This window comes from Electrona antarctica, assembly GCF_951216825.1.
Source record: "Electrona antarctica genome assembly, chromosome: 22".
Taxonomy (NCBI): domain Eukaryota; kingdom Metazoa; phylum Chordata; class Actinopteri; order Myctophiformes; family Myctophidae; genus Electrona; species Electrona antarctica.
This window is the reverse complement of record NC_136805.1, coordinates 36,106,028-36,132,325: the sequence shown is the minus strand read 5'-3', so window position 1 is coordinate 36,132,325 and position 26,298 is coordinate 36,106,028. Positions and strand designations below refer to the sequence as shown.

Sequence of the window (26,298 nt, the reverse complement as noted above, 5' to 3'; positions counted from 1 at the left end):
TGGCGGGGGAGGGGCACTCTGCTGACCTGAAAATAGTGGAATTGTGAAACAGCGTTCCTGGTTAGAGTTACAGTACATTGCTGTTTGTTTGCTGCTCATCATACGGAACAATAACAACAATAATCTAGTGTAGACCGCATTTGAGCGCAGGGGAAATGTCAAAGTGCTGACTTCTTCTTGATCGTCGCGCCAACATTTTTTTTACCAGAAGAACTCCGTGTATGTATGCTTTTCTTTGTTCTAAAAACACCGTTTCACAGCGGTGTCGCTTGCCCAAAAGAGCTGATCTAAAAGCTAATACGTGTCGCGATGTTTAGCTTGTTGATCTGTTCTTTTCGGCCAGCGGCAGCGACAGCATCGCGAGATGGAGGATAAACGAAACATGATAAAAAGCTTACTTCGAGTTTGGTACGCAGACGCAGGGTTGACCGTTGATGTTGCACCCTCTCTGGGCTTTCTTCTTTGCCTTGAGCTTTGAGTTTCCCAAAAAGGGGATTGTTTTTCAGCTTCATGTAGCCTAGTAGTAGTTTTCAAAACGCCGTTAAAGTCAACCAACGCAACTTGACAAACAAAATAAGCAACAATAACGCCATTGACCGGATATGATCATGCTTGATACTGCATCTGAAGTGGCCGTACTAGTATTGCTTGATTGATATATTTACTGATAATTGATTCAAGGTTTTATACAAAAAAAGGCCTACATGAACATATATATTTTTACAGGCTAAAGCTAGCTGTGTAAACTGAGTGCCAGAAGGGGCAGAAAAATAAGCTGATTATTTCTATAATGATAAATACATTAAATTCATACCAATTTCCAATGTACTGGCATATCCTAGGTATTAAACTGACTTTATTTATTTAATTTACACTTTATGTAACTCAGCCTTTAACAAACATGTTTGTCATCCCCTTGCCCCTTCTACTTTGTTCTTGTTGCTCCAAATATAGCCTAGAATGCTTCAGCTTGGAAGCCGGCTTGCCCAGTTTCATTTAGGCTCAGGGGCCCAGCAAATATCCCAAGGACAGAGCCCGCAGCCTGCACAAACACTAGGCCTACATGACTTTATGAAATATGTCAGGTATGTTGTCAGAAGAGACAGTCTGTTGTATGTAAAGACAACCTTCTATCTCGTAAATACGGTTTCAGAACTATTGTTTGTTACTTTTTTTCATGTGTTGCCTCTTGTGTGTACTGTACATTCAAGGCAATTCACCGGGGTGAAAAAGGAAAATGTTTTCCTCAGCCTGCGCGTTCCCAACCAGCTTCAACCAACCAAAGATGACCAGCTTCAACCAACCAAAGATGACATCAGTGTTGTTATTCTCACAGGTTGGTGTCAGAATGGCATGGACATACTTCAGGGCAATAACCTTGACTATTACATTAACAACACCCATGCTGTCTAATAAATCAGAAATTCATTGATCACTTAAGCCCTATATACTTAGAAATAGCAAAAATAACAGTTTTACCAGCTCATAAGGCATCACGATGCGACACGTTGTGAGATTGTAGATCATGATGACGTGACCAAAATAGGGACGCCTGGTTGAATGTCGTTAGAAGTTATATCTTCAGGGTTTTTTTTAATTCCTCCATAACCTGTCTGTCTGTCTATATTTTCCCGAAGGCCAAGGTGTGTTCTGCATAGATGCCAAGCCCTGGCAAGGCAGAGTGTCTGCACAAGGACTCAGCTGGCATGTGGAGCAAAGAGAACAGGACCAAACATTTATTAACACTTCCATCGAGCAGGTGGAGGACCCTCTCAAAGCTATCACGGTAAAATGACACACTTTTGCTCAAAACGGCATTCGAAGCCACTCAAAAGCAAACCGTTTTGTTTCCAAGGTTGTTGCAAAGTGCAGTTGTTTTCATCAGATTTGCTTCTGGCTGTGCTAAAGAAAGATGTCGAGTTGCGCAGACAATTTTGTATGGAAATAACATTATACAAACACGGAAGTGAGGCTTGCCAGCCTTTCCGAAATGGGGGCTCTTGATTTGAACGGCTATTATGTTAACACACAAAGTAAAGTAGACAGGTGCCCTGTAGCTGTTAACCATATGTGACTGAGTGTGTTAGGAGGTGTAGGAGCCATAATGTTAGCCTATATGATTCTCACTTGGTTGGTGATGGGTGTGGGCACCGCATTGGCGCTTCACTATTGGTGGGAGCGTCTCTGTGGGTGGCCACCAGATAGGTGACAAATAGAGGTATCTACCAGCTCACTCTAAGGACGCTTGAACTTGGAGGCAGGGTGAGCTGGGAGGATACGTATATTTTGTTGACCGCACTCGCACTTTGATAGTTTGATTCACACGTTTTATTTGTTCACTGTTTGATTGTTTTGGATTCTTTGCACATATTTATTACATATATATTTATTGAAATTGTATTGTGATACTTGGTGTACTGAATAATTATAAACATTTTAAACTTATGAGCTTGTTTGTTTATGAATCATTTTATCATTGTTTGATGGCGCGTCATTACAGATTGTTGTTAACTCCCATGTTTAGCCTGCCGGCATGAGTAATTGAAATGGAAATTATTATCAGCCACAACAGGAGGAGTCACACATTTCCATCACTGTACGGTATATAGATCATGAATTTAGCACAAGGCCAGCAGTTCGGCAGACTTGACTGATAGAAAGCCCAGCTTCTATTCTGATATGATTGACATTATAGAGTACAGATAATGTCATCTTCAGTAATTTGGCACCTTTAGTGCCACAGTACAGGTCAGGCCAGAGAAATCGGCCAACTGAGGAGAATACGCCACTAGCATCCATCCATCCATCTCTCTTTGTCCGCTTATCGGGAGTCGGGTTGTGGATGTAGCCGCTCCAGCGGATATGTTTATTTAATCATTTAAAAATTATCCTTCATCTTATTATTTACATTGCTCATCTACTTGAACCTATTGCAGCTGATGTTGAAATCCAATTTGAAAAGTAAAGCTTTGTGGACCTCATACTACTGACAGGTTTACTGAATAACACAACATAGTTTGAATAGAACATTGTCTCTGAAAGCATTTTTTGAGGGGCGCCTCCTATGTCCAGCTTTGAGGGTTTGTGCACACACAAACATTGTGTTAACGCATTCTGTGCGTTATAGCCTAATATAACAAGCCACGGTCACTGCCGGTATTGTTTAATTACCTTTGGAGCATACGCCAAAGTATTTGCTCCTATGATCCATGAAAATCCCCCTGAAAATAGTCCCATGGTTTGTTGCCGTGCCGAAAAATAATTCACCGTTGTGATGCGGAAGAACAACAACCAGTAATGGCGCATGTTTCCCAGTGTAAAACCCCGTTCACTTGCATTGAACTCATTTTCCCAGAAACCCTTGCAAGCCAGTGGATAGGTCGATTTCCGGTTACGTCATCATAACTCGTCTGCCCCTCACTTCACATGGGTGTCACATGGATTCTTTAAAATAGAGTAGCCAATAATTTTTTTAACCCCCTTTTCTCCCCAATTTAGTCTTTATGCAATGCCAATTGATTCCTCCCCACACATTTATGTGTTGTCGCTGCTGTTGTATCCTATTGGCTCACCTGCCAGTGAGGAGCTCCCCAGGTGTTTGTGACTGTAGACGGTGGTTTCGAACTCATTCGTGGTGGGGAGGGACTTTACCACTGTGTTCTTCGGCTCACACAACCTTGGAAGCGGTTTGTCTGATTCATACTTGCGTCACACACCGTTGTGAACTTGTAGATCGGCTTTTCCTAGTGTGCGACACCGGCAACAAAGTATACTTAAACTATGAATCACCCTTCTCCTTCTCCCCCTCCTATCCAGACCAAGACGGCTGACCTGTGTCAGTATTTGAAGAGGAATGGAGTGGCGATACGCCAGAACCTCTTCTTCCCCAAGGTCATCTTCCTCTCCCCAGAGTGTGAGCTTGGTGACGAGCTGAAGAAGAGGAGGGAGCTGGTCTCCCACGGCCAGATGGACACTTTCCTCGCCTCTTTCAGAGAAGGCTACGTAGCCTGGATGTCGGATGCACTCACGCCTTCCTGGCTGTCTGGTGAGCCACCTTTTAGAAATTTTCAGGATTGTACTTTTACTCAACTAAATTTTTTTCTTGTAGTATTGATACTTTTATTACTGAAGTATAAACAAAAAGTGAAGTGAGGGGCGGTCTTATCATCGTACATCATCATGATGTAAAATGCTCCATTCATTGTCAATGAATGGGAATTTAATGTTTGTGTAAGACAAAAATAGACACTAAGCTGATTTGCTCAGACACTTCACGTAAAATGTTCCATTCATTGTCAATGGGAAGTTATATAGGAGGGGCTAGCGCCCCTCAAAAATGTGAGTACCTTTTCCACCAAACTGTGTGTCTCCATCCACGGCAGGTCACCTGTCCTACAGGCAGATGGAGGCGGTGCGGGACGTCCTGAGCAGGGTGGGCACGTGGGACCTGGTGAAGCTGCACGGCGGCGAGCAGCTGAAGGGGGACTTCCAGAGCTGCCAGTACGTCGCCCTCGACCGCCAGGAGACGGACACGCTGGAGTTCTCCAGGGTCAAGGCCCTGTCCTCCGACACGCTGTGGGCCCTGCTGGGCCATGCGCCTCAGGTCGGTTGGTCCACTCCACCACCACACGATGTGTATAAGAGAGAAATGGATGATCGTTCGTGCTGTGTACATGATCAGGGGTGGGCACTCCAGAGGGCCACATTGGATAATAATACCGTCGGTCAGAAACCTCTTTTTTGTAATGCCACACAAATGTAGCAAAAATTGCTGATCTACAAGCTCACAGCGACGCGTTTTGAGCTTGTAGATCTGCTATAATTTGAATTGGAATCCTGATTGTTTTTTCAAAATGCATTTAGTTATACTTAACTTTATGAACTTAAATATGAATTCATTGGACGTAAAAGAAGTAATTAAAGCGGGTCATGTTTGCAGGTTTTGAATTGTAACAGCTGAAATGAATAATATTATCAGTATTGGGCTATTAACCTGGGGGCCGCATTAAGTGAAGGAGGGGGCTGCATGTGGCCCCCGGGCCGCCAGTGCCCATGCATGGTGTACATGATCATTGACACCGAACAGCGCACTCATTGGCACCGGGAAGCGCTCTGACGTGGCGCGTGAACTTAATCAATAAAGACCTGAGGCCGAGTCTAACGTCCATGGTGTAAAAAAGGAAACATTGATAAAACCTTTTAAGTTTTGGAGCGTTCTTTATTAGTCCTAACCTCGGCCCGCACCTGTTTCTCAGTGAGTGGATGTGCATGCTTTACTGTTCTTCGCTATATCAGTGGTGCTCAGCCTTTTTCATGTCAAGCCTCCCACAATGATATGCATTTGGCCATCTCAAAATATTGTGTTCCAGGGACCAGACTTAAAATATTCAACAAATATATAAACAAATGTCCATGATTTTTCTAAAATAGCAGATCTACAAGCTCACGCTAACCCTGTGCTATACTGTAGCTACAATTTAAAATTATACAGATGCTTTCCCGGTTTTAATGGGTTAACCACTTAAGCCATATTCAAAATATAACAAAAATGGCCAATCAGCAAGCTCACAGTGTGTGCTCACATTTGTTTTGGTCGATATGCCCTAAACAGGGACGTGAGGTTAAGGGGTAGCATATTGCAGGCAGCTTCACTGGGTGGAAAAAAGCCTGGTTTACATTTCCTCTGAACACCAGCAGGTGGCAGTAGTGCTGTAAGTTTTGAGAAATTCACTTTCATCATGAAATGGAATTTGAGTCTCACTGAATTTAGTGCCCTTAATTGTTACAGGCATCGACCCAATCCAAATCATTGACAATTTATTGTTCTTGTTTACCTCTCTGGATGTTCCTTAATGCATTAATACTGACTTTACTACCCTGCAGCTCAGTGAGAGAAATAAGTTATTTCATCACTGAGATACCTACCGGTCCTCACATCTGACACCAAGACTTAGTGATAGGAACCTAGGAAGTTTAATTTATTGTCTCCACCAGGCTGAAGGCATGGGGAGAGAGTATGTTTTGCACTCCGTCCGTGTGTGTGTGTGTGTGTGTGTGTGTCCGTGTGTCCGTGTGTGTCCGTGTGTGAGTGTGTGTGCGTCCGTCCGTCTGTTACCAGCTAATCACCGGCACCGTTAACCCGGTCGATGCCACATTTTGCACACACACTCCCTGGATGCCAACAATGAACCTCTGCCCCACATTTCCCAGAACGGCCTGTTAAAGCGCCACCAGGAGGCCGACGTTTGAAATTGTTTTTTAATATTACTCCTCCACACTATCTCTATAGTCATGTGTTCAAGACGGATCTGTCCGATATTTCATATTCCATCCTAATTGGCTAACATTGGCTTTCAAAGTTTGCAGGATTGGCCCGTTTTGAACAAAAGGCCTCAAATCATGAACGCAGCGTGCAATTTATGTCAAATCTTTCACAGACTTTCCTACTAGGCTGAGGAATATATCCCACTCTTTTCACATTGGCCTGTTATAGCGCCACCAACAGGTGGATTATTGCAAAACACATTTTTGGAACAAAATGCCTCAAATCATCCAATTGCCATCCAAGGCGTAAGAAGAAATGGCACCCTTTTCACATTGGCCTATTATAGCGCCATCAGGAGGCCACAACCTGACCTGGAGACCTGTGCCCCGAGGGGCACTTTATCTAGTTTCATCTGCAAACATCTTTGGTCAAACATTTATGGTCGTGGATGATTTATTATCACAGAGAAGCAGAATGAAACTAAGTTGGCCTTGGTTGGCCTTACAGTACCTGCTTCAGATCACTTCCATTGAGACCTGAGGCCGACTCTTTAAAAAGCCTTCTAAATCAGTAGTTCTCACACTTTCAAGGGGTTTCAAAAATGTTAAAATAAAATAGCAGATGTACAAGCTCGCAGAGGCACTGTGACACGCTGTGTGACCTTGTATATCTGTTATTTTTGAACAGCCAAAAATAAAATTAAATACATTACACGGATGCTTTCCTGGTTTTAACGCGTTAATATTTGCACGCTGAGCATGAATTACTCCCTTAGCCCCTCCAAGCCTCCAGTTTCTTATTGAGGTAAGTATTGCATGCGGTCGCAAAATGCTCATTATGTGCACTCATCGGCCGATTGAATGAATTGAATAGGCAGGTAATTGCACATAAGCGCTGTCTAAAAGCAGCATTTGCGCCCATTCACCTTTTTATTTTAATTGGCTGGCGTTTGGGATTTAGAGTGGGCTGTTTTAGTGCATGGTAATTAATTGGCGAACAAGATGGTGCTGGAGGTTTCCTCTCCAGGTGCCAGTAGAGTAGACCAAATCTGATTATCAACGGTTATATTGGTGCACCTGAAAATGAAGCACTTCACTAATTAATTCACTAATTATTAAACATGTATAGATAATAATAACACCTGCCCCGATGCGTTATTTTTTGGGAAAATGTGTCAAGAAGCATTATACAAATGTGCCATGGCCTGATAGGATGTGCTGCAAGTAGTAAAACAAGAAATTGTGCGAATCAAGAAAATCGTTTGGATTTTGTGCTGCGCTATGAGCTTGTAGCTCTATTACTTTGAGGGGCACTAGGCCAGTTTTCCGTGTTTGTGTAAACACAAAAATTGAAGACAAAAGTGAGGAGAGAAAAGTGAAGACACAAATTGTGATTGGCCGGAATGACATTGGTGACGAGTTGATTGGCTGAGCACGGAATGTGATGTATATGATGATAAGAGTGCCCCTCACTTAAAGCACATTCTATCACTCCCAAATGTGGTGGCTCGTCCCCCCCCCCCCCACCCCCTGCTGCTTTACGGTGCAGATTCGGATTGACTGCCACTCACATTTGTCTTCTTGCAAAAAAAAAACGAAAGCAGACGTAGACAGAGGTCAGCCTCCTTAACGGCGCAGTGGGAATTACCCAACCACAGCATCCATTACAGTTTGAAACCCACCCACCCTCAGAGCCTCCTCCTCACCTAAACGTTAAGCCTAGCTGGTGCTTCCCTTGCATGCTCCAGCTCCACACAGGCTCTCTAGTGCAGCCACCCGCCTGCCTGGCCCCCCCGACACTCCACTGTCGTCGTCGCCCCCCTCCAGCTGCCCGTATATTCGATCCGTGACCGAACAGTCATTAAGACTCCAAGCGGGCCCTGGTCCGTTGAGGCTTCGACCAAATATATTATTCTCAAAGAAATATGTTTGTAAATGGAGGCAGTGTTGTAGCCTTCTTCTATCATGGAGCAGAACACTTCACTTCCTCATATTTCACAGAGAAATGAAATTTAACGCAATTTCAGCGTGACCGTTCTGTGACTGTTCTATGAATTCAATGTTCTGTACCTCTCAGCTCATATCCACTATAGCAATGCCTTGTGAGCTTGGGACAAATAGGTTTAAAGTTGATAAGCGGTTGTGGAGATTGATAATTATCAGGAAAGAATGAAGGAGCACTTAATTTCCATTAGGCTATTGGATTTGTAATAGCCGGACAATTTGTATATATTTTTTTACATCCCTTAAGGCTCGTCTACTCATTCCGTCTTGGTAAAAGAATAGCTCTTAGCCAGTGTGTACAGCAGCTGCCTGGGGAAGCATTGATGGTGTGAGAGGAAACCGGATCGCTCCCCAGGCACATTTTCAGAGCCTAGAAATAAGGCATGCCTTTGATTTGTTGCGTTGTAAACACACAGGGGCAAGAAGAGCTGTGATATGACCTACAGTTTCTCTCTCTCTCTGGGCATCTGTTTATATGCAAGGACCACCAGATGTGTGCACTTGAAGCCGCACCACGCAGCCACAAAGTGTGTTTTTCTGTGGGCTTACTTCGTCAATTACTCTGTGGAGAGAGTGGGAGGTCTGCGTGTCCCCAAAGTGGAGAATGATTGAGTAGAGTGGCTGTAATTTATTAATTATGGGACTATATTCTTAGACCGCGGTGCCCGGCCTCATTCAATTTGTATGGATCGAGAGAGGGAGAGAAAGGGAGGGCTAAAGGGAAAGGGAGTTCATTTCACTTACGTTGCTTATCTAACCCATTTAGGCCTGACGTCGAAATTAAAAAAATGTAATAATATATATTCAAAGATTTGAGGCACATTTTCACGATTTTTCAAAAATAGCAGACCTACAAGTTCATAGCGCGAGCTTGTAGATCTGCTATTTTTCAATAGCTAAATTATGACATAATGTTTAAAACACCAAATGGGGTTCCCGCCCAAAATGGGCTAAATTTCCCCTGTTAGTAACCTCTTTCACAGAACATATAGCACTGGGCAATATATCGATATTATATCGATATTGTAATATGAGATTAGATATCATCTGGCATTTTGGATATCGTAATATTGCGATATGGATGTGTGTTAATCACTTTAAGCCCTATTTTATACTGTTTGTTGTTCAAAATTGTTCCGAAATAATAGAAGAACCAGCTGATTACAAGCTCACAACGTTTCACATCACAGACACTTTTCTCATTGACCAATTTGTAGTCCCCCATTTAGGCAAGACTCCTGTCCTGTTTAAATGGGGGGGTGGTGATAAGTGTTGCTTATTATAAGCGACTTCGGGCTTGTTTTTCTGTCGCTTGTTGGTTGCGGTTTTTTAGGCTTGTTTCTAAAGAGTAGTTGCTTCCTAAATGTTGTTTAAACCAGTGGTTCTGATTCTGAAACGTTTTCATGTCACACATTAATATGCAATTGTCTGCGTATCCCCATCTTTTTCCCCGCATTTTTTTATTTATTATATATAGCAGATCTACAAGCTCACAATTATCTCGCTTCTTTTTAGGCTTGTTTCCATAGACCTAGTTGCTTATTTCTCTCACCAAATCAGAACCCTGTAATAAAAACTTATGAATCACAGCTGACCCAGCGGAGTTGGGTCTTCTGAATCACAGTCGACCCAGTGGTGTTCCTAATTGCATATTTGAGAAGCAGCAGTTTCAGTTCCTTTGGCCGTAACCTGACCACACCGCTCAGCTGATTCATGGAGGCAAAGCCACCAGCCGGGGGGGATAAAGGCATTCGAGATTCTACAACATCTCTCTAAGGAATAGATAAGATGGCACAAATAATCACACCGTTGTTGCCAGAGAACCTTTTGTCCGATCTTGATTTTGAAGTCCTAGACCACCGATTATTACCGATGCAACATTCGAAATTTCTATTTGAAAAACTTTCATTTGATTAAGATCATTTAACTTATAAGCAAGCAAATAAACACAAATGACTTAATATAAAAAAAGAAAAAATCTGCACTATGTAACTTTACTTTTCTACCCTGGATTTGAACTCCGTTTCCTGTTTAAGTGCTGACATTTTTATCATTGAGCTAAAAGCCTGCCTGCTTGCTCAAGGGATGAATTGAAGCTCGACCATCCGGTCAAACTTCATGTCATATCCTGTGTCTAGGTGAGACATGACCTTTGACACGATCTAAATGTCTCAGTCAATAGTAGACCAAGGAGGCAAAAGTAAATAATATAGTATACTACTAGTATACTAGTAGTATACTATAGTATTCTACCATACAGATTGGACAAAATTACATTTTATTCACAAAAGTGCTGCTTTAAGTAAAATTAAAGTCACAGACACATACAGCTCCCCTCTGCAGGCCTCTACTACTGAAAGTGACTGCATGGAGTCTGTCTCATTTCTCTCCAAAAGCACGTGAATATGATGGAATATGATTACAGCTCACATTTCATATCACACACTAGCCCCCCCCTAAAAAAAGAAAAACATCGATTTTTTTTGAAAATCGATTTTTATTTTTAATAAATCGATACATATCGTCGGGATATAATATCGATATATCGCGATATACGATATATCGTTACATGCCTACTTACATCTGCTATTTTTGAATATACACATTAACCACTTAAAGGGGAAAACCACCCATTTTCAACATTTTACTATGTCATTAATATACCTTAGAGCTGTTGTGTGGAAATAATAAAAAAGGTCCCCCCATTCTGTAATTATGAAAAAAATCATTAACATGGTGAAACACATCTTGATGACATCATCAAGATGTGTTTCACCATGTTAATGATTTTTTTCAGACCTCCAGTTCTAGGAAACACAGAATGGGGGAACCTTTTTATTATTTCCACACAACAGCTCTAAGGTATATTAATGACATAGTAAAATGTTGAAAATGAGTGGAATGCCCCTTTAAGCCCTATTCCAAAATCTAAAAGCTTGTGAAATCGTACATCTGTTATCTCTTTTAAAGATTTAAGAAACTACACATCGGCTGCATAATTGATACCGACCGATGTTGTCAAAAAGTCAAACTATGGCAGATTAATCGGCCAGATGGATATATCGGCCAGGCCGAACACATGGTATCTTTACCTTGCTGCCAGAGATACTGGGCAACAGGTTCCACACAGATTTAGCTAATTGAACTCTTCGTCGCTGACATTCCTCACTGCCATGCTTGGCTCTCTCCCAGGATGCATGTGTCAGAGAGGCCTGTAATGGACAGGGAGGTTCCGCGCGCGCTCGGTGCTTAGCGCTGAAAAGGCACAGAGGAGACACATCAAGCGCTTTGTGCTGTTAATGAATGGAGGCACACACAAAGGCACAGGAGCTGGCTATTTGTAGAGCCTCTGAAGTTGGTGTCTAAATGGATAAATTATTGGCAGCCGGTGTAGCTTTTTGGTGGGTGTGTGTGTGACTGTGTGTGTGTGACTGTGTGTGTGTGTGCATTTGTGTGTGTGTGAGGGGGGGGAGAGTGGCTAGCCATTTTGAAAAATATCTCGAGTAATACCCATTTCTTCTTCAACATGAATGAGTGATTGCTGATGAAAAATAAATGATATAGACTTGGATAATGATGGATAAATCCATCATGGTGATCGGTAGCAAAAAAAGGTGGAAATAAAAACAACAATCAGGCTTTTGTTTTGTTCTCATCATGTTTTTTTTATGAATTGAATTTCCCAGCCAAACGATGGCGTATAGAGATTAATGTCCCGTCAATGTACTGAACGTCTGTGAACATGGGAATGTTTGAGTTCGCAAAGAGTAGTAACACACATCTCTGGTGACGATCTCGTGTGTGATCAACGGTTAACTCTAAATGTTTGTACGGTCACACCGGCGGGCATTTGCGTTCGATTAATTCACCTGAATATAGTCGTCGCTGTCGGGTGAAAACCTTGTATGTCCAAAACGGTTGTTTTTCAGGAAATTGAAAAAGGAACGGTCGGCGTGTTCCAATGGATCAAAAGTAGTTATCATTTAGTCACAAGCTTGTTAATATCTTTCATTGGTTCAATATTTATGGAAATCCACAGACAGACGTAACCATTGTACCTTTCAACAATGGCAAAAAAATTGCAGATCTACAAGCGCACACACGTTGTGAGCTTGTCGATCGGTTATTTTTACTACTTTTGTGTGACGTAGTAGGGCATTCATTTATGGGGTTACAAGGTTTCTGCCCCACAACAACGATAGTGTATATTCACACAGAAACTGAATATTAATGTGGCGATAAAGAAACGTCGTTCTTATTAGGAACAAGGTTTATTTTTGGGAACTTCCGTACCGCGACTAAAGGCCTGTATGAATATTTGCCGGTGAATGTTTCTCGTTAAACTAATTTGGCGATACCTCATTCGTACAGGTTGATGCTTATATTCGGGTGAAAAATCTATCTGAAAAAAAAAAAAAAAACAATCACTTCATTCATCACATAATAATTCTCGTTCTGTGTAGATGTAGGCTACTCATGACACAAACAGCAGTTTAAATTAATATGGATTAAGCGCACAAAATAATCGCTCTTGGTGTATAAGGACCTCTGGAATGTAAGAATTGACCCATATGGTTCCATTTCTACACTCTTCAGTTAGATAAACACTCATTTATAGTGTACATTTCATTGTTTTCACTCAGCGCCTGTCACTCTATATACCCGTATTGTGGGTGGAAAGTTTGTTTTGAACAATTCCAACGAACAAAGGACCTGAGAGTTGCGGCATTTCTCAACAGATGAGAAAAAGTGTGTGACGAAATTACCACTCTTTTCAGATTCCTGTAATTGCAATATAGCTCTTGAAGGGAAACCGGTATTGGAAATAATTTGCACCAGAGTGTGTAGGAAGCTATGGGGGAAAAGCTAGCAATGCAATTACACAGCAGATGAGTGGCGCAGGAACACAAGTGTCGGTAATGAACTAGTTAAGACACTGGCGTACAAGCACTTGTGCATTGGCAGGCAATGATGAAAGCAGCCTTGTAATAGGGTGTGATTAAACTTTGCAAATCTAATTTTTTCCAATCGCACGCTAAACCACCGTGAAGAGTCTCACGAAGGGTTCCTGCGTTGGTCGATTTGAAGATGACTCGATGTATTTTCTCGAAATTCACCCACCTGGATCGCCATGCCTGCCATTTTGGAGGGGTTTTCAAGCACTCTTTTGTTAATTTATTTAAACATCAACACATAGGTCATGTTTTTTACGCGTTCATATTTAATACGAGGGGCGGGAATGAGCATATTGGCATTTGTAATGGAGAGATAGTTTCAATAAATTTGAATACATGTTTAAGAAATGCTGCCAAACATTAATTCACATTGTGAAACGTCTCCCAGAATGTGGTATGAAATCCATAGTGCGTTTAGACACTTATTTTAATAGTGAATTATCTGAAAGGCTATTCGATCTGACAGTTATGCAGATATGCACACAGGCACATTTATTACCGTACTAAACACGCTTAATGTACATGCATATTGTATGACTTTGTGTGAAGCTTATGGTACAGTACCTATGCATGTCTGTGGATGTCCTGTCAGCGTGTCCTTGCTAGAGCAGAGGCTTTTCTCACATCATTTATATCAGTGGTTCTCAAACTTTTCAAAGACGAGGACCCCCAAATTGATAATATATTTGGCAGCGGACCCCCTTCTGAAAATATTGCTACCTAAGGTCTTTGGCTTTATTGCTTTGAAAATGTTGTATTGTGTTGTACTGTATCTCGACGACACTGCAAATGAATGAATGCTTTCAGTCTAACTAAGAAGGCATCAGGAGAAACTGCTTGCTTTTCATCATGCACTTCACAATCTTAGATGCTGTTTGACGTGTTTCCAGCACTTTTTATGACCTTGCACTTTTGTTCCCCTTCTGTATACTTCTTATAGTGATTACGATATACACAGTAAAATCCTGTTATTGTATCCATTTGTACACTCTCTGTCTCTGAGTTTGAGTGTTCAAATGTAACAATTGTTCACTGTCACACTTTACTGTGTAATAATATTACGTTACTTCGGTTCAGGAACCGTATTGTGTTCTGTGCTAAACTTCCATCTCAAGTGCAATCAGCTACCTAACTAGGCAGATAATACGTGGCCCTGCGTTTAACCACAACAATGTCTATCACCGGAGGTGAGTGTTGTCAAAATCATCTGTTCAAGCACAGACAGATCCTGCTAAGTGTGCATGTACATGCATATGTGTGGGGGGGGAGGGGGGCATTCAGGACCCTTGGGCTAAGGGTGGGAGTCAGACAAAGGCCCCAGAGCTCACCTAACCATGTCTGCCCCTGTTCCCCCTCTCACTTTCTGTGTCAGGGGAGCTGTGTGAATGACATCACTGCTCACATTTCAAGAACACAGAGCTCTTTTCCTCTTATTTACCGTCTGCTGATAGTCATAAATCCTGCTGCTGGTTCACTCTTCACCTTTTGACCTATTTAACCGAAGGTGACAGCTCGCTCCCATTTAAAAAGAGAAACACCTCTTAACAAATGGCTGCCGGCAATCTTTTCGGGGGGGACCAGTGCTCTTGTCTTTTCTACCTGCAGGGTCTCGAATGGCAGAAATTCACCATCGCAAACCCCCAGTTTGATATCGCCGTGCTCGAATCTGGAAGGAAGAAAAACCATCACAAGGTGTAATCTGTTACCCTGTGACATGCATTTTAGATCGTATCGGCGTATCCGCTTTAATGTTTATCTCTAAACAGAAATTAGTCCTCCGATTATTTATAGGACTGACTGATTAAAATGTCTGACAGGTCTGACGAGCCGTGAATAATACCTGGAACGCTGTAACTTGTTGATATACGCCGCTGTGTTGCGCACCGAAAATGGCCTACGTATAAGCGCACAACATGCCGCCTGGCAATGCGTCGTGGGGCTTGTAGATCGGCTATTTCTGGTGCGCGACACAGACGCACAACCAAGTATAAATCCAGTTTAACTGTGTGTGTGTAGGACGTGTCACCGCCTGTGTGTGTTGCCATTCACAAAGTGCAGATTCTTCTGCTGATAAACTTAAAGAACACGAGCAGGGGTATCAGTCATTGGGGGCCGTTACCTGGAGCGATGGGTGCCGTGTTTCAGGTGAACTCGGAGTGAGCGTAACGCCACACCGGCCTCAAGAAAGACGGCGAGCTCTTTGTTCCCCCTCGCCGTGTCTCATCAAGACACGGAGGCTGATGGAACGCCTGAAGTGAACAACACGCCTCCCGTTGCGCGCACACACGGCACAATACCGTTGCCGATGAGTCGAACACATGACAGGGGCCAAAAGTGGTTGGTTGTGAGGGGGGGGGGGGGGGGGGGGGGGGAGAAAAGAAAGACACGATTTTGTGTCATGTCATCTCCGTGTATAATGATAATTGTTGTGCGGTTTTGGCACAGTGGATACATATTAACCTGCAACACAGCAATGGGAAGAGTTGTAGACTCACTCCCAAACTTCCGCCGTAGTCTGAAAACTCACCTCTTTTCAGACTCTATCTTAGCCCGCAGCACTTCCCGTAGCACTTAAACTTGCCTCGACGACCTTACAGGCGTATGCAAAAAGGCTAAACGTTTGTACTTTATATAGCATATTATGTAGACATACTGTAGCACTCTAGTGTATACTCATAGTTTCATTGTATAGATATTCTACTGTTAGACGGATGTTAGGTTCTTAGCTTGCTTATGAATGATCCTTGAACACTATTGACTCTACTATACAGTATGTATTTGATGTATTACCATGTGTTGTTCTGGCTTATTATTGTAAATCGCTCTGGAATAAGAGCGTCTGCTAAATGCCTAAATTGTATACTATCTTCATTATGGTATTAACCATTTAAACCCTATGTGAGAGGGTTACGACTAGATGAATACCAATACCCCAAGCACAGTCGCCCCGGGCACAAATCCGGCGACTTCGGAGCGGTCTCTACCAGGTATTCCTAACCTTAACCTTAGTACAACTATGTCTAAACCTAACCTTATTCCGAATTCTAACCTTAACCTCAGTAAAACTATGTCTAAACCTAACCTTATTCCTAACCGTAACCTCAGTAAAACTATGCCTAACGCTGAAATTATTTCTAATCTCATCCTCAGTAAAACAAACACAGAATGTAAGAACCGCCCCACGAGGCGGATGGCAGGAAAAAATGGGGGCGAGCGTGTTTCGGGGGGAGCTTTCCGGTTACCGGCTGCTAGACGACAACTCACTCCCCTTTAAAAAATAAATGAAAGAGAAGCACCTCTTTACAGATGGCTGATGGCAATCTTTACTCCATAAAGGGGACTGGTCTCCTCATCCTTTCTACCTGTAGTGTAGGGTATCGAATGGAGAGATTTAATTTGCCTATAATTTAGCCTATAATGACATGGCCAAAATGGGGACGGCCAGGTGGAAAGTGGTTAATTCAGAGAGGGTCAATTATTCTATGAGTACTGGTCATCATACGGTGAGATGACAACATTAACATTTAGTCGGGTGACATCACGGCCTATATAGCTCGCTAAGCACATTTGCTCAAAGCTACCACGACATTAAAAAAGAAACAAAGAAATTGGCTATTTAACTTCTGAATAGCTCTTCTTGCTCACAACCTGGCTCAGCTAACAGGAAGACTAGATTAGAGGCCGAGCACTAGCCATTTACATCCATTCAACCCAGCATCTGACTTTATTTCCAGCCACATAAGTGCATTTTCTGTGAGAGGTTAAAATATGAATCCCCGGGTTTTTTCTTCTCCTCCTCCTCTTCAATGGGTCTGGTTGTCTGGCTGACTTGAGGGGCCACAATCTTTGACTGATTTAATTTGCCCTTCACAAACATGTCTAATGACATTACCCCCAGAGCATACACTGACTGCCCCCATCTGACTCCATTAGCTCCCAAATCGGGTTTAAAGACCATATTGATGCCGCCCGTTATTAACCCATTCAGGCCTGACGTCGAAATTTAAAAGAAATGTTTTCTAAATCACGACAATTTTCTGAAAGATTTGAGGCACATTTTAACGATTTTTCAAAAATAGCAGACCTACAAGTTCATAGCGCGCCACTCGGTGGCGCGCTATGAGCTTGTAGATCTGCTATTTTTCAATAGCTAAATTATAACATAATGTTATGTAACACCAAAAGGGGTTCCCGTTCAAAATGGGTTAAGGGTGATTATCAAAACAACAGACAATGGGCCAAAGTGTCTGCTAACTAGTTTATCTGTGATTTCACATAACCGTAACAGATGGCAGGGCCGTCAATTATATATACTGTACTGTTGTACCTGCTGCATACTGTAGTGTACGACACATGACAGCAGCCAGCCCGCTGTCTGTCGGCATATGCAGTGTGGGTTAACCCCCCGGCTTGAGCAGAGCCATACACACATACAGTACATATAGCCATACATTCTAGTACTTTCGTTTTATTTTTTTATTTTTTAAATCTTTTCTTTATGGAGGGACAGACAGTAGGCTGACAGGAAAGGGGGAGAGAGATGGGGGGATGACATGCAGTAAAGGCCGTCGGGATCGGGAGTCGAACCCGCGGCACACTGCCAGACTGGATTACCAGCCAAGGTGCCTGGACCGCTGAGCCACGGCCCAGGCCTAGTACTTTCTTTTTGCTCATAATTATTTGGCATGCAGTAAGTAGCCATATGGACAGAATACAAACCAACTCAATTAGAATAACTGAGCGGTGGCCGTTGGGCACTGGCCTACTTGGAACGATGCAAGTTGGAAATACATGCCTCACCCAGTTATTACGTCTGTGTCCCCTTTATGCCCATATATGGAGTTCTTTGTCAGTCATGCCCAAATATGGAGTCTATGCCGATGTCAGAACAGGCCAGCTCCATCAGGTGTGACCAATTGGCTAATTTGGGCCCTGTCCAGAGCCTGGGCAGAGGCTTTTGTGGCTGGTTCTGGACAACCGTGGGTCAGACGGACTCAAGGCCGGGCACTGCACTCCCTGTGGTGGTGTGGAACGCGTGTGTCAAATGAAGTCTGTGGGGCAAACGGTTCTCGAGTTACGTGGATTACAAACGTACGTACACACGTACAGAGACTTGGGGCATTTATAGATAGATGATAATAATAATAATAATAATTGAATAAATATCGCACAGACATATATAAATAAATCGCTATGTCTAATGCGATTAGTTTAGGAACTGAGAATTTGTTAATCACAAATGACAAAATGAGTTAGTACACCATCAAAATCAGTTTAACCATTTTAACCCTATATATCGGTTGTCGGTGCGATGCATTGTGAGCTTGTAGATCTGCCTTCTTTAAAGAATCTTGAAAAACAATTGAACAATGTGGAACAGTTTTTAACAACACAAATCTTGGGGGACCGTCCAAATTTTATCAATTCAATTTTCACACAAATGTTCTCTTCCTGGCATAAGATATTTCTTATATCTCTTATGTCAGTGACCGTGAAATCCTGAGGGTTCATTTAACTCTTCGAGTATACTCAGAGGATACACATGTAATTTGTATACATTTGTATATTCTCAGAGTTAAATTAACACATTTACTGCATCTGCATAATGCATATGAACGCCATACTGTCCTGTCCACTTCCCCTCAGTCTCCTTCCTCCTCGACTAAGCAGAATAGCTTTTGAAACGGTAATTAAGAGGCTCTGCTCCGCTGACTGCTCTCCACTATTCATGCCTTCCAATTGATCATAATCTTACAACATACAGATTTTAGTTTTCTCTGTAATATCCCGAAGTGCCCAGAACAAATAGTCATAATCTTACAGAGTAAGTTTAAATTTATATGGGTAAAATGTTCTGGACAATAAACGAAATGAATAAATCAGGCTACATCTAATACTTGATGGCATTTAGTACTGTATTCATATAAATATTATCTTTTTATGAGACCGCATTTAATTTAACCATGTATTAATGTAATCTATACCAGAAACCCCCCCCCCCCCCCAAAAAAAAGAACGAGGCCAGATAACAGATTACCACCTCATAGGGTTTGCTGACCATAAACTAGTGTTAGAAATTATGCTAGGTATCACAGCCTAACTCTACATTATATTATGACCAAATCAACATTGCACATCTTAATTGCTTCACAATTGGGATCATATGAATCGGTGGTTCTCAAAGTGGAAATTTAATTCACTAATGAATTAATATAAATTAATCCATACAACCTATTACTTGTAAAAACGTACACGTAAAAGTACACGATTCCTGATAAAGATGACATATGGCTTGTGTGCCATCAAAACTGAGCAGCGTGTTTTGGCGTTACTCTATTAAAGTGTTTCGGGTGAATTAAAGTGCGTGGGAAGGACCTTTACACGCACCAGTCAGTGTATGTTCCAGAAGATCATGTATCATATGATCACGAATGTAAATGCCTGTAGCAGTGTACAGTATAGCTGCTTTACTGTACCTTGCTCCTCTGTTGTGTGGACTGGATACAGATCAGACCCCCCCCCCCCCCCCACCACCACCACCACCATCCTCATAGATACACGCGTTAATCCCTCAGACACTTGAGACAAGTGTCTAGGATTTACATGCAGTGACATCTCCCATTAGCTGACACACTGTCTACTCTCCATGGCCCTCTCTGAGGAAGAGCTGGCAGGCAGGTAGACTGGATGGACCACACGGGAACTGCCCTGCAGCCCCGCTTTGATTTGATGCCAAAGACGCACACACACACATGCGCACCCTTCATGTGTGTGTGTGTGTGTGTGTGTGCGCGCGTGTGCCGTGTGTGTGTGTGTGTGTGTGAGTTTTCGTGTATGCGTGCGTGCACGTGATCCGGCCTTTTGGAGGGGAGGAGGGTTTGATTAGCTGCTTCTGGTTTGATGCAGTGTTCATTTCGTTCAGTGTTCATAAAACTATGACGTCTAAAATGTTTGTCGACTACTTCCCTAAGCTATGATGGAAACTAGACTAAAATGTTAGGGAGGGACTAGTGGAGAAGACATCCAGTAGAACTAAAAGACAAGTAACTGTCAGAAAATAGCAGATCTACCAGCTCAAAGCACGCTGTGAGCTTGTAGATCGGCAATTTTCAGCATGAAACCAAGTGTAAAATCAGCCGTTACGACGCCATCAAGGTCCACCAAAATGCATTTTTGTTGACAAAGTCAAATGTATATTTAGTCAACTAAACATTTGAAATGACTAAAACTAAATGACATTTAATTCAAAAGACGGTGACTAAACAAAATCACCATTTGCTGTCAAAATGAACACTGGTTTGATATAATGGTATAGCAGAAAATAAACCTCGCCTCTCACTGTAAAATCACACTAGTTGGAGCTCTTCTGTAAATTCTACGTTCAATCTTCTCTGAGGTATTTTGAGCAGAAATATCGCTCCGACCATTCCAACAACAAAATGACGAGTGTATTGTCTAGATTGAATGACTCCAGTTTTAACAGGTTTTTCAGTATTGTCCTGTGCCTACTACTACCTTAGTGATTGAATCTTTTATTCTATTCATTGAATCGACTAAATGCAGCAGTTCTGGGGGGGCTGTTCTTTCTTACAGGCTCATTCATTCATCCCGCAGTACCTGCGTACTGTCAAAAAGTCTTTATGCAAGCCCCAAATTAATAGACACTAATTCACTCTGAAGTGTCTGACTCTATTGTAACACAAGCCACATGGCTTTCAGCCAACTTATTGTATACTGTAAGTCACAATTGTGTGTGTGTGAGTGTGTCTGTTTTTTCCCCGTCCTCCTTCCTCAATCTTTTTTTTAAAGCAGTGTAATATCTAAAGTAAATGACACGCGGATGCGTGACTGAAATTGCGGCAGCCTTTGTTGGTAGATAATTAGGTGAACGGTGAGTGTGTGCAGGTGCTGAGGGCACGCCGCGTGTTGGAGTTGTGTTATCAACTTGGCTCATATTCACAGGACCTCTGGGGGTGTAGCACTTCCCGTCGGCCCCCCGGAGCCCATCAAACCTCTTCACTATTAAAATGATCATGTTCAATAGCGGACAAAGGGAAGAGGGAATGAATCTAGCATAGGGTGCCCACAACCCATCCCCCCCAAACTCCCGATGCTTATCTGCCTTTTGATGTTGCAGTAATAAAAGGCCTATTGGGCATCCACAATGACCCACAAAATGGACAGGGGCCGATACACTGGGCTCCGACCGTCGCTGCCATTAACTAAAAGGCCCAGGCGTTATGGAGAGGCAGAGATGAAAGAAAAAATTATAATTGAAAAATTGCCTAATGCCGAAGTGAAAGAAAATGGGAGCGGTGAAAAGGCGCTGTGATATTCCGTTATGCCTCGTGAATGCAGACAAACAAGAGACGCAGTGAGCCATTCTTTCTTTTAAAAGCATGTGGTTCAATTACCACCATGTTTAAATGTAGTTAAGGTTTCCCCCCCATCAGGCTCGGACATAATGGGCCATTTTGATGTGAGTGTTAAAGTGCGTTACGTCTGACAACCTACATGAAATAATTAACGGTGGTCTATTCTAGAAGAATTAAAAAGCTCACAGCTGCAAAAAAGGTTAATTTAATATTTATTCAGTCATGGGGTGTCACCATATTTAGCCTACTCAGTCATGGGGTGGGTGGGTGCCAGATTATTTTTTTTGTCCGATCCTTATTTCGGAGAGTCCTAAACCACCAGACGGATATTTATCAATTGTGCAAAATCTTTAAATCAATTTGAAAACATTTAACTTCATGATCGAAAGGAAATCAATACAAATTAACACAAATATATTTTTGATAGATAAAATTAAATAACATAAACTGAACTTTATTAAACCACTATTCAAAAATATTGAAGAAATAGTCGATCTAAGAGCTCACACATTTTTCACCTATAATGACGAGGCCAGATGTCCTGTAGGGATACCAGATTGAAATTGGATAATAGACACATAATTGTCGATACCGTCAAAAAAAAAGTAATTTAATGGCCCGGCTGAAATATCGGTCTGGACCTAGACTGGGGTATGTGTGTGTGTGTGTGTGTGTGTGTGTGTGTGGGGGGGGGGGGGGGGGGGGGGGGGGGGGGGGCTCTGAGATATTGTGACTGACCACTCTGTCAACAGTGATGCGAGTGAAAAGCAGCAATATATTGGATGAGACATGATGAGACAACTTCCGACTCTTGCGAGAGTGCGGTCTAGTCCAGGGGATTGCAAGCTTTCTCACATGAAATGCCATGTTTTCATTTTTGTGATAGTAAGTGTGCCATAATATAATTATGTTATATTTACTTTCACATCAGGATGTAATGATCATTAAACTCGAGTTAGGAGTTTGAATGAATGTACAATTATGTGCAGAATGTTGAAGATAACTGACTAAACTTTTTTTTTTTTAATTTTAAAAGGAAAAAAAACTTCTCACACGTATGCCAGTGTTGGCACACGTGCCTAAGGTTGCCCACCCCTGGTCTAGCCAACACCAACTTGGGACTCCTGGATCGCTGCCCATCCAGTCCACACTCTCCTATCTATCATCAGGGTCTTGAGCTCTACAGTGTTGTTAGCTAAGCTGTCACGCCGCAGTGCATATATATACGTAGGTGGTGTCCTTCTTGCCTTTCCTGGCTTTGCCCTGGGTTTGCACCCATAGGATCAGTGTGCTTGCCTCTAGTTCTGGGTGCCTGACGCTGACACAGTGCCCTGCCAGCCTCATCCTTCTCTCTTCTGATTTTGTCTGTGACCCGTGGTGGGTCCCCATAGTCATAGTCGGACCACATTTCCGTCCATGTGACACCTAGTGCCATTCGTAGCATTCTTGTGTAGACTCCATCCAGGGCTAAACGGATGATAAACACTATTCATAAACGCAACCTATGGCTAGAAAGGGTAAACCATCTGTTCTTCAGACAGCAGTGCTGGCTTACTGTATAGCGTACACTGCTCGAGCGCGTCGCTGCTAACGGCACGAGCCGTGGTGGTGAGCGGGGTCTGGCTTCCAGAACACAAAGTGTTCTGTGGCAGTATGAATTGACATTTGCCTGTCAGACGTCACTTTGGTTTGGGGAGCCCCCTCGAACTGAACTGTTCTGGTGGACTATGCAGCTGCATTGAGTCTAAGCAATTTAACTGGCCTCTGTTATTACCGATTTAAAAATGGAAGAGCCTTTCACAAACATCCCAGATGTCTGAAGCATCGCATATTTAAGCAATATTACACGAGAGGGTGTGGGTTAACGTGATTATTGCCACGACAGGGATGCGGTGAGGAACGAGACGAAGTCGAGTTCCGCAAGCATCACTGAAGTGGCAATAATCACGTTAACCCACACCCTCGAGTGTAATATTGCAATTATACAACAGTTACCCTTAAAACTCGCTGAAAGAATATATTTTTTTAATGACAGATGTAGTCACTACGACCACAAATGTCCCAAGAAACTAGCTAGCCTAGCCACCGAGTTTGCTAGCGCTCTGGGAGAACAGAGCAGCTGAATTCTTTGTTTTGATTAGGTGGTGAATGGTGCTGGTTTAACCCACGGCTAGAAGGCTGTTTCAACCAATCAGATTGCTTCCTCGAAACGACCTGTGGTATAATTAAAAATATTGCACGGCACTAATGTATGTCTCAGTACATACACACGCTTTTAACGTTAGTCCAACCATACAAGCACACAATAGCCAGGTGGAAAGTCATTAATTACCACTTACTTACATTGTATTTCTACTTTGTGGTGTTGCTACGTACTTTTACTTCCGTAAGGAATCTGGAGAGAACTAATTTAGTGCCCTAGTCACCACCATTGTGCTCGGGTACTCTCGTCTAAAGGGCCAGAGAAGACGTGACAGCTTGTAAACGTAGGGGTCAAAGGTGAAGGCCACGAGTGTCTGCCGAGGTCTAGACGGAGGTCAGAAGGTCTCAGTCAGGGTCATGACCCGGGCGAACCGTGTTGAACCTCGCCTCCCAAGCTGAGACTGGGCGTAGGGAGGGCGGCGTTGAGGTGGACATTCATAACCAAAATACACATAACCTTGTCTGTTCTTCTTCTTCTTCTTCTTCCTGTCTCCTCTACAGGTAACGGTCAAGATGTTCAAGCGTGGAGCCCAGGGCTGGCTGAGCAAACCCCTGAACGCCACCACCACCATCCCGTCCAACACCCAGGTGATGTTTAGGATCTGTGGCGAGGACGCCGATGCCAAAATACCAGCCAACAACATCCACAGCATCACACTCAGCATATGACCACCTGTAACAATGGTGGAAGGGAGGGTATGGTATGGACCCACGGGCTATGCATACTGTGTAATCCTCAGTGTGCAAGCGTGCAAATGGAACTGAATGGAACCGTAGCGGTCCATTTGGTTCCATTTGTATGCTTTCTGTGTTAATATAACTCTGAGTTAAATTAGTCTATAAGTGATCTATTAACTCTGAGTTCACTTAACACACAGATTCTACTGTGTAAGAGGGATGGAATTGTTGATTACAGGCTCACACGTGTGTAATTGTCAAAATCACACAACAAGCCGAACTCCTTATTCGGTTTATTATTGATACTTAAAATGCAATTACATTTTATTACGAGTGCCTTTTACAGTCGTGTTTGTTTATTGTTGATCGTACATTATGTATTTCTGCAATTTTAGGGAAAATAAAAGAAAATCCCTAATTCACCTACCGGCCGGTCACACTCGGTCACAATATTATGCTAATCAGGATTGGCTCACACAATTAGCCTGATTAGCTTTCTCTTGTTTTGAATTGCTAGGGCTGGCCCACACTTTACCCCAGACATTAATTATCCATTACGTCGGCTGATTGTGTCAAATTGGTTCACGTTTCGAGTGCATAATGTGTTAATAGTGGCAGTTAAAAACGGGTGGCCTCTAGCGCAATGAGGGCTATGCAACGTGTCGCCTCTATTGGTTTAATGGGGAGTGATTTAGAATCTGTTTAGACGGTGCAACTGTGTAAGGTGCTTTATTAATATACTCTAGAGAGAGGACGATAACATATTCAAGAGTTCCCAGCCTCATTCATTTCTGTGGCTGTGAGTTCCCACTGATTTACACTTAAGCCAGCGTCGTGCACCGAAAATAACCGATCTACAAGCTCGAAACCCGGCACAGCGCGACATGTTGTGAGCTTGTAGGTCGCTGTTTTGGGTGCGCGACACGTTCCGCAACCAAGTATAAATCGCCTGTTACTTCCCATCAGTTACCCGACCCATAGCGCTGCGCTAACAGCTAGCAATTCTATTTACTGTGCCTGGTAGTGGCCAAAATGAAGTTATTTTCCATCAAGATATCAGTGCCTTTGGCTAATTTGATAGAAAAAGCTCGGCTCGCTCTGTTTGGACGGTATCTTGTGTGCATGGCATCTCTCTACCTGAAACAGCATTACACAGTACTCAAAGCTCTTCACTTCTTCAAAAAAAATGACGATTTGCCTCGGGGGTGCAAATCTTTGACAGTTGTAAACTGTAAACAACACTGCCCACCTTTTTTTTTTTTTTTTTTTTTTTTCTAAGCATTTGTAGGTTTAATATTATTTTAGTGTGACTGCTTCTTCCGAGAGGGCTCATGCTTTTGGGCATGTCATTATAGACAATTATACACACAAGATTTCACACATTTTCCAAATTAGTCACAAATTAGTCACAAATTTGCAAAGATGTTCACATATATATTCACAAATATTCATTTTCTCGCAAAGCTTGTAGATTCGCTATTTCTGCGCGACACTCGTACAATGAAGTATAAAATAGGGTTAAGTGGTTAAACCTATTTTTGGGTGAATGGGGAGCATTTGGCCTTCTTTGTATGACCTATGCAACTGTTATCATTTACGTCTATAACTGTTTGATTTCATAAATAATCCTTAAAGTTCTCCCCGCTCGGAACTGAATTGTTCTCAGGAAATAAAGACAACATTTATACTTAGTTGTGAGGAGTAGAGCACTGGTTCCCCAACACTGGGTCGGGACACATACATGTGGGTCGCGGACACATTTTTATGGGTCACTCCATTTTTCTTTCATTTCCTACATTTTGTTTTTAATTATTGTTTTT

At 42.5% G+C, this 26,298-nt stretch overlaps 1 protein-coding gene across 2 annotated transcripts; it reads left to right on the top strand.

Moving 5' to 3' along the window:
• Positions 1 to 26,298, top strand: LOC306915325 (uncharacterized protein). 2 transcript variants are annotated; one of them, XM_079492625.1, is made up of 7 exons: positions 1 to 219; positions 955 to 1,085; positions 1,212 to 1,336; positions 1,638 to 1,786; positions 3,817 to 4,045; positions 4,383 to 4,603; positions 24,302 to 26,298. In XM_079492625.1, exons 2-7 carry the CDS (start codon positions 961 to 963, stop codon positions 24,467 to 24,469), a joined length of 1,017 nt encoding a protein of 338 aa, XP_079348751.1. In that variant the 5' UTR covers positions 1 to 219; positions 955 to 960; the 3' UTR covers positions 24,470 to 26,298. The 2 variants fall into 2 exon arrangements, with proteins under 2 accessions (XP_079348751.1, XP_079348752.1); XM_079492626.1 differs by lacking the exon at positions 1 to 219 and adding an exon at positions 361 to 408.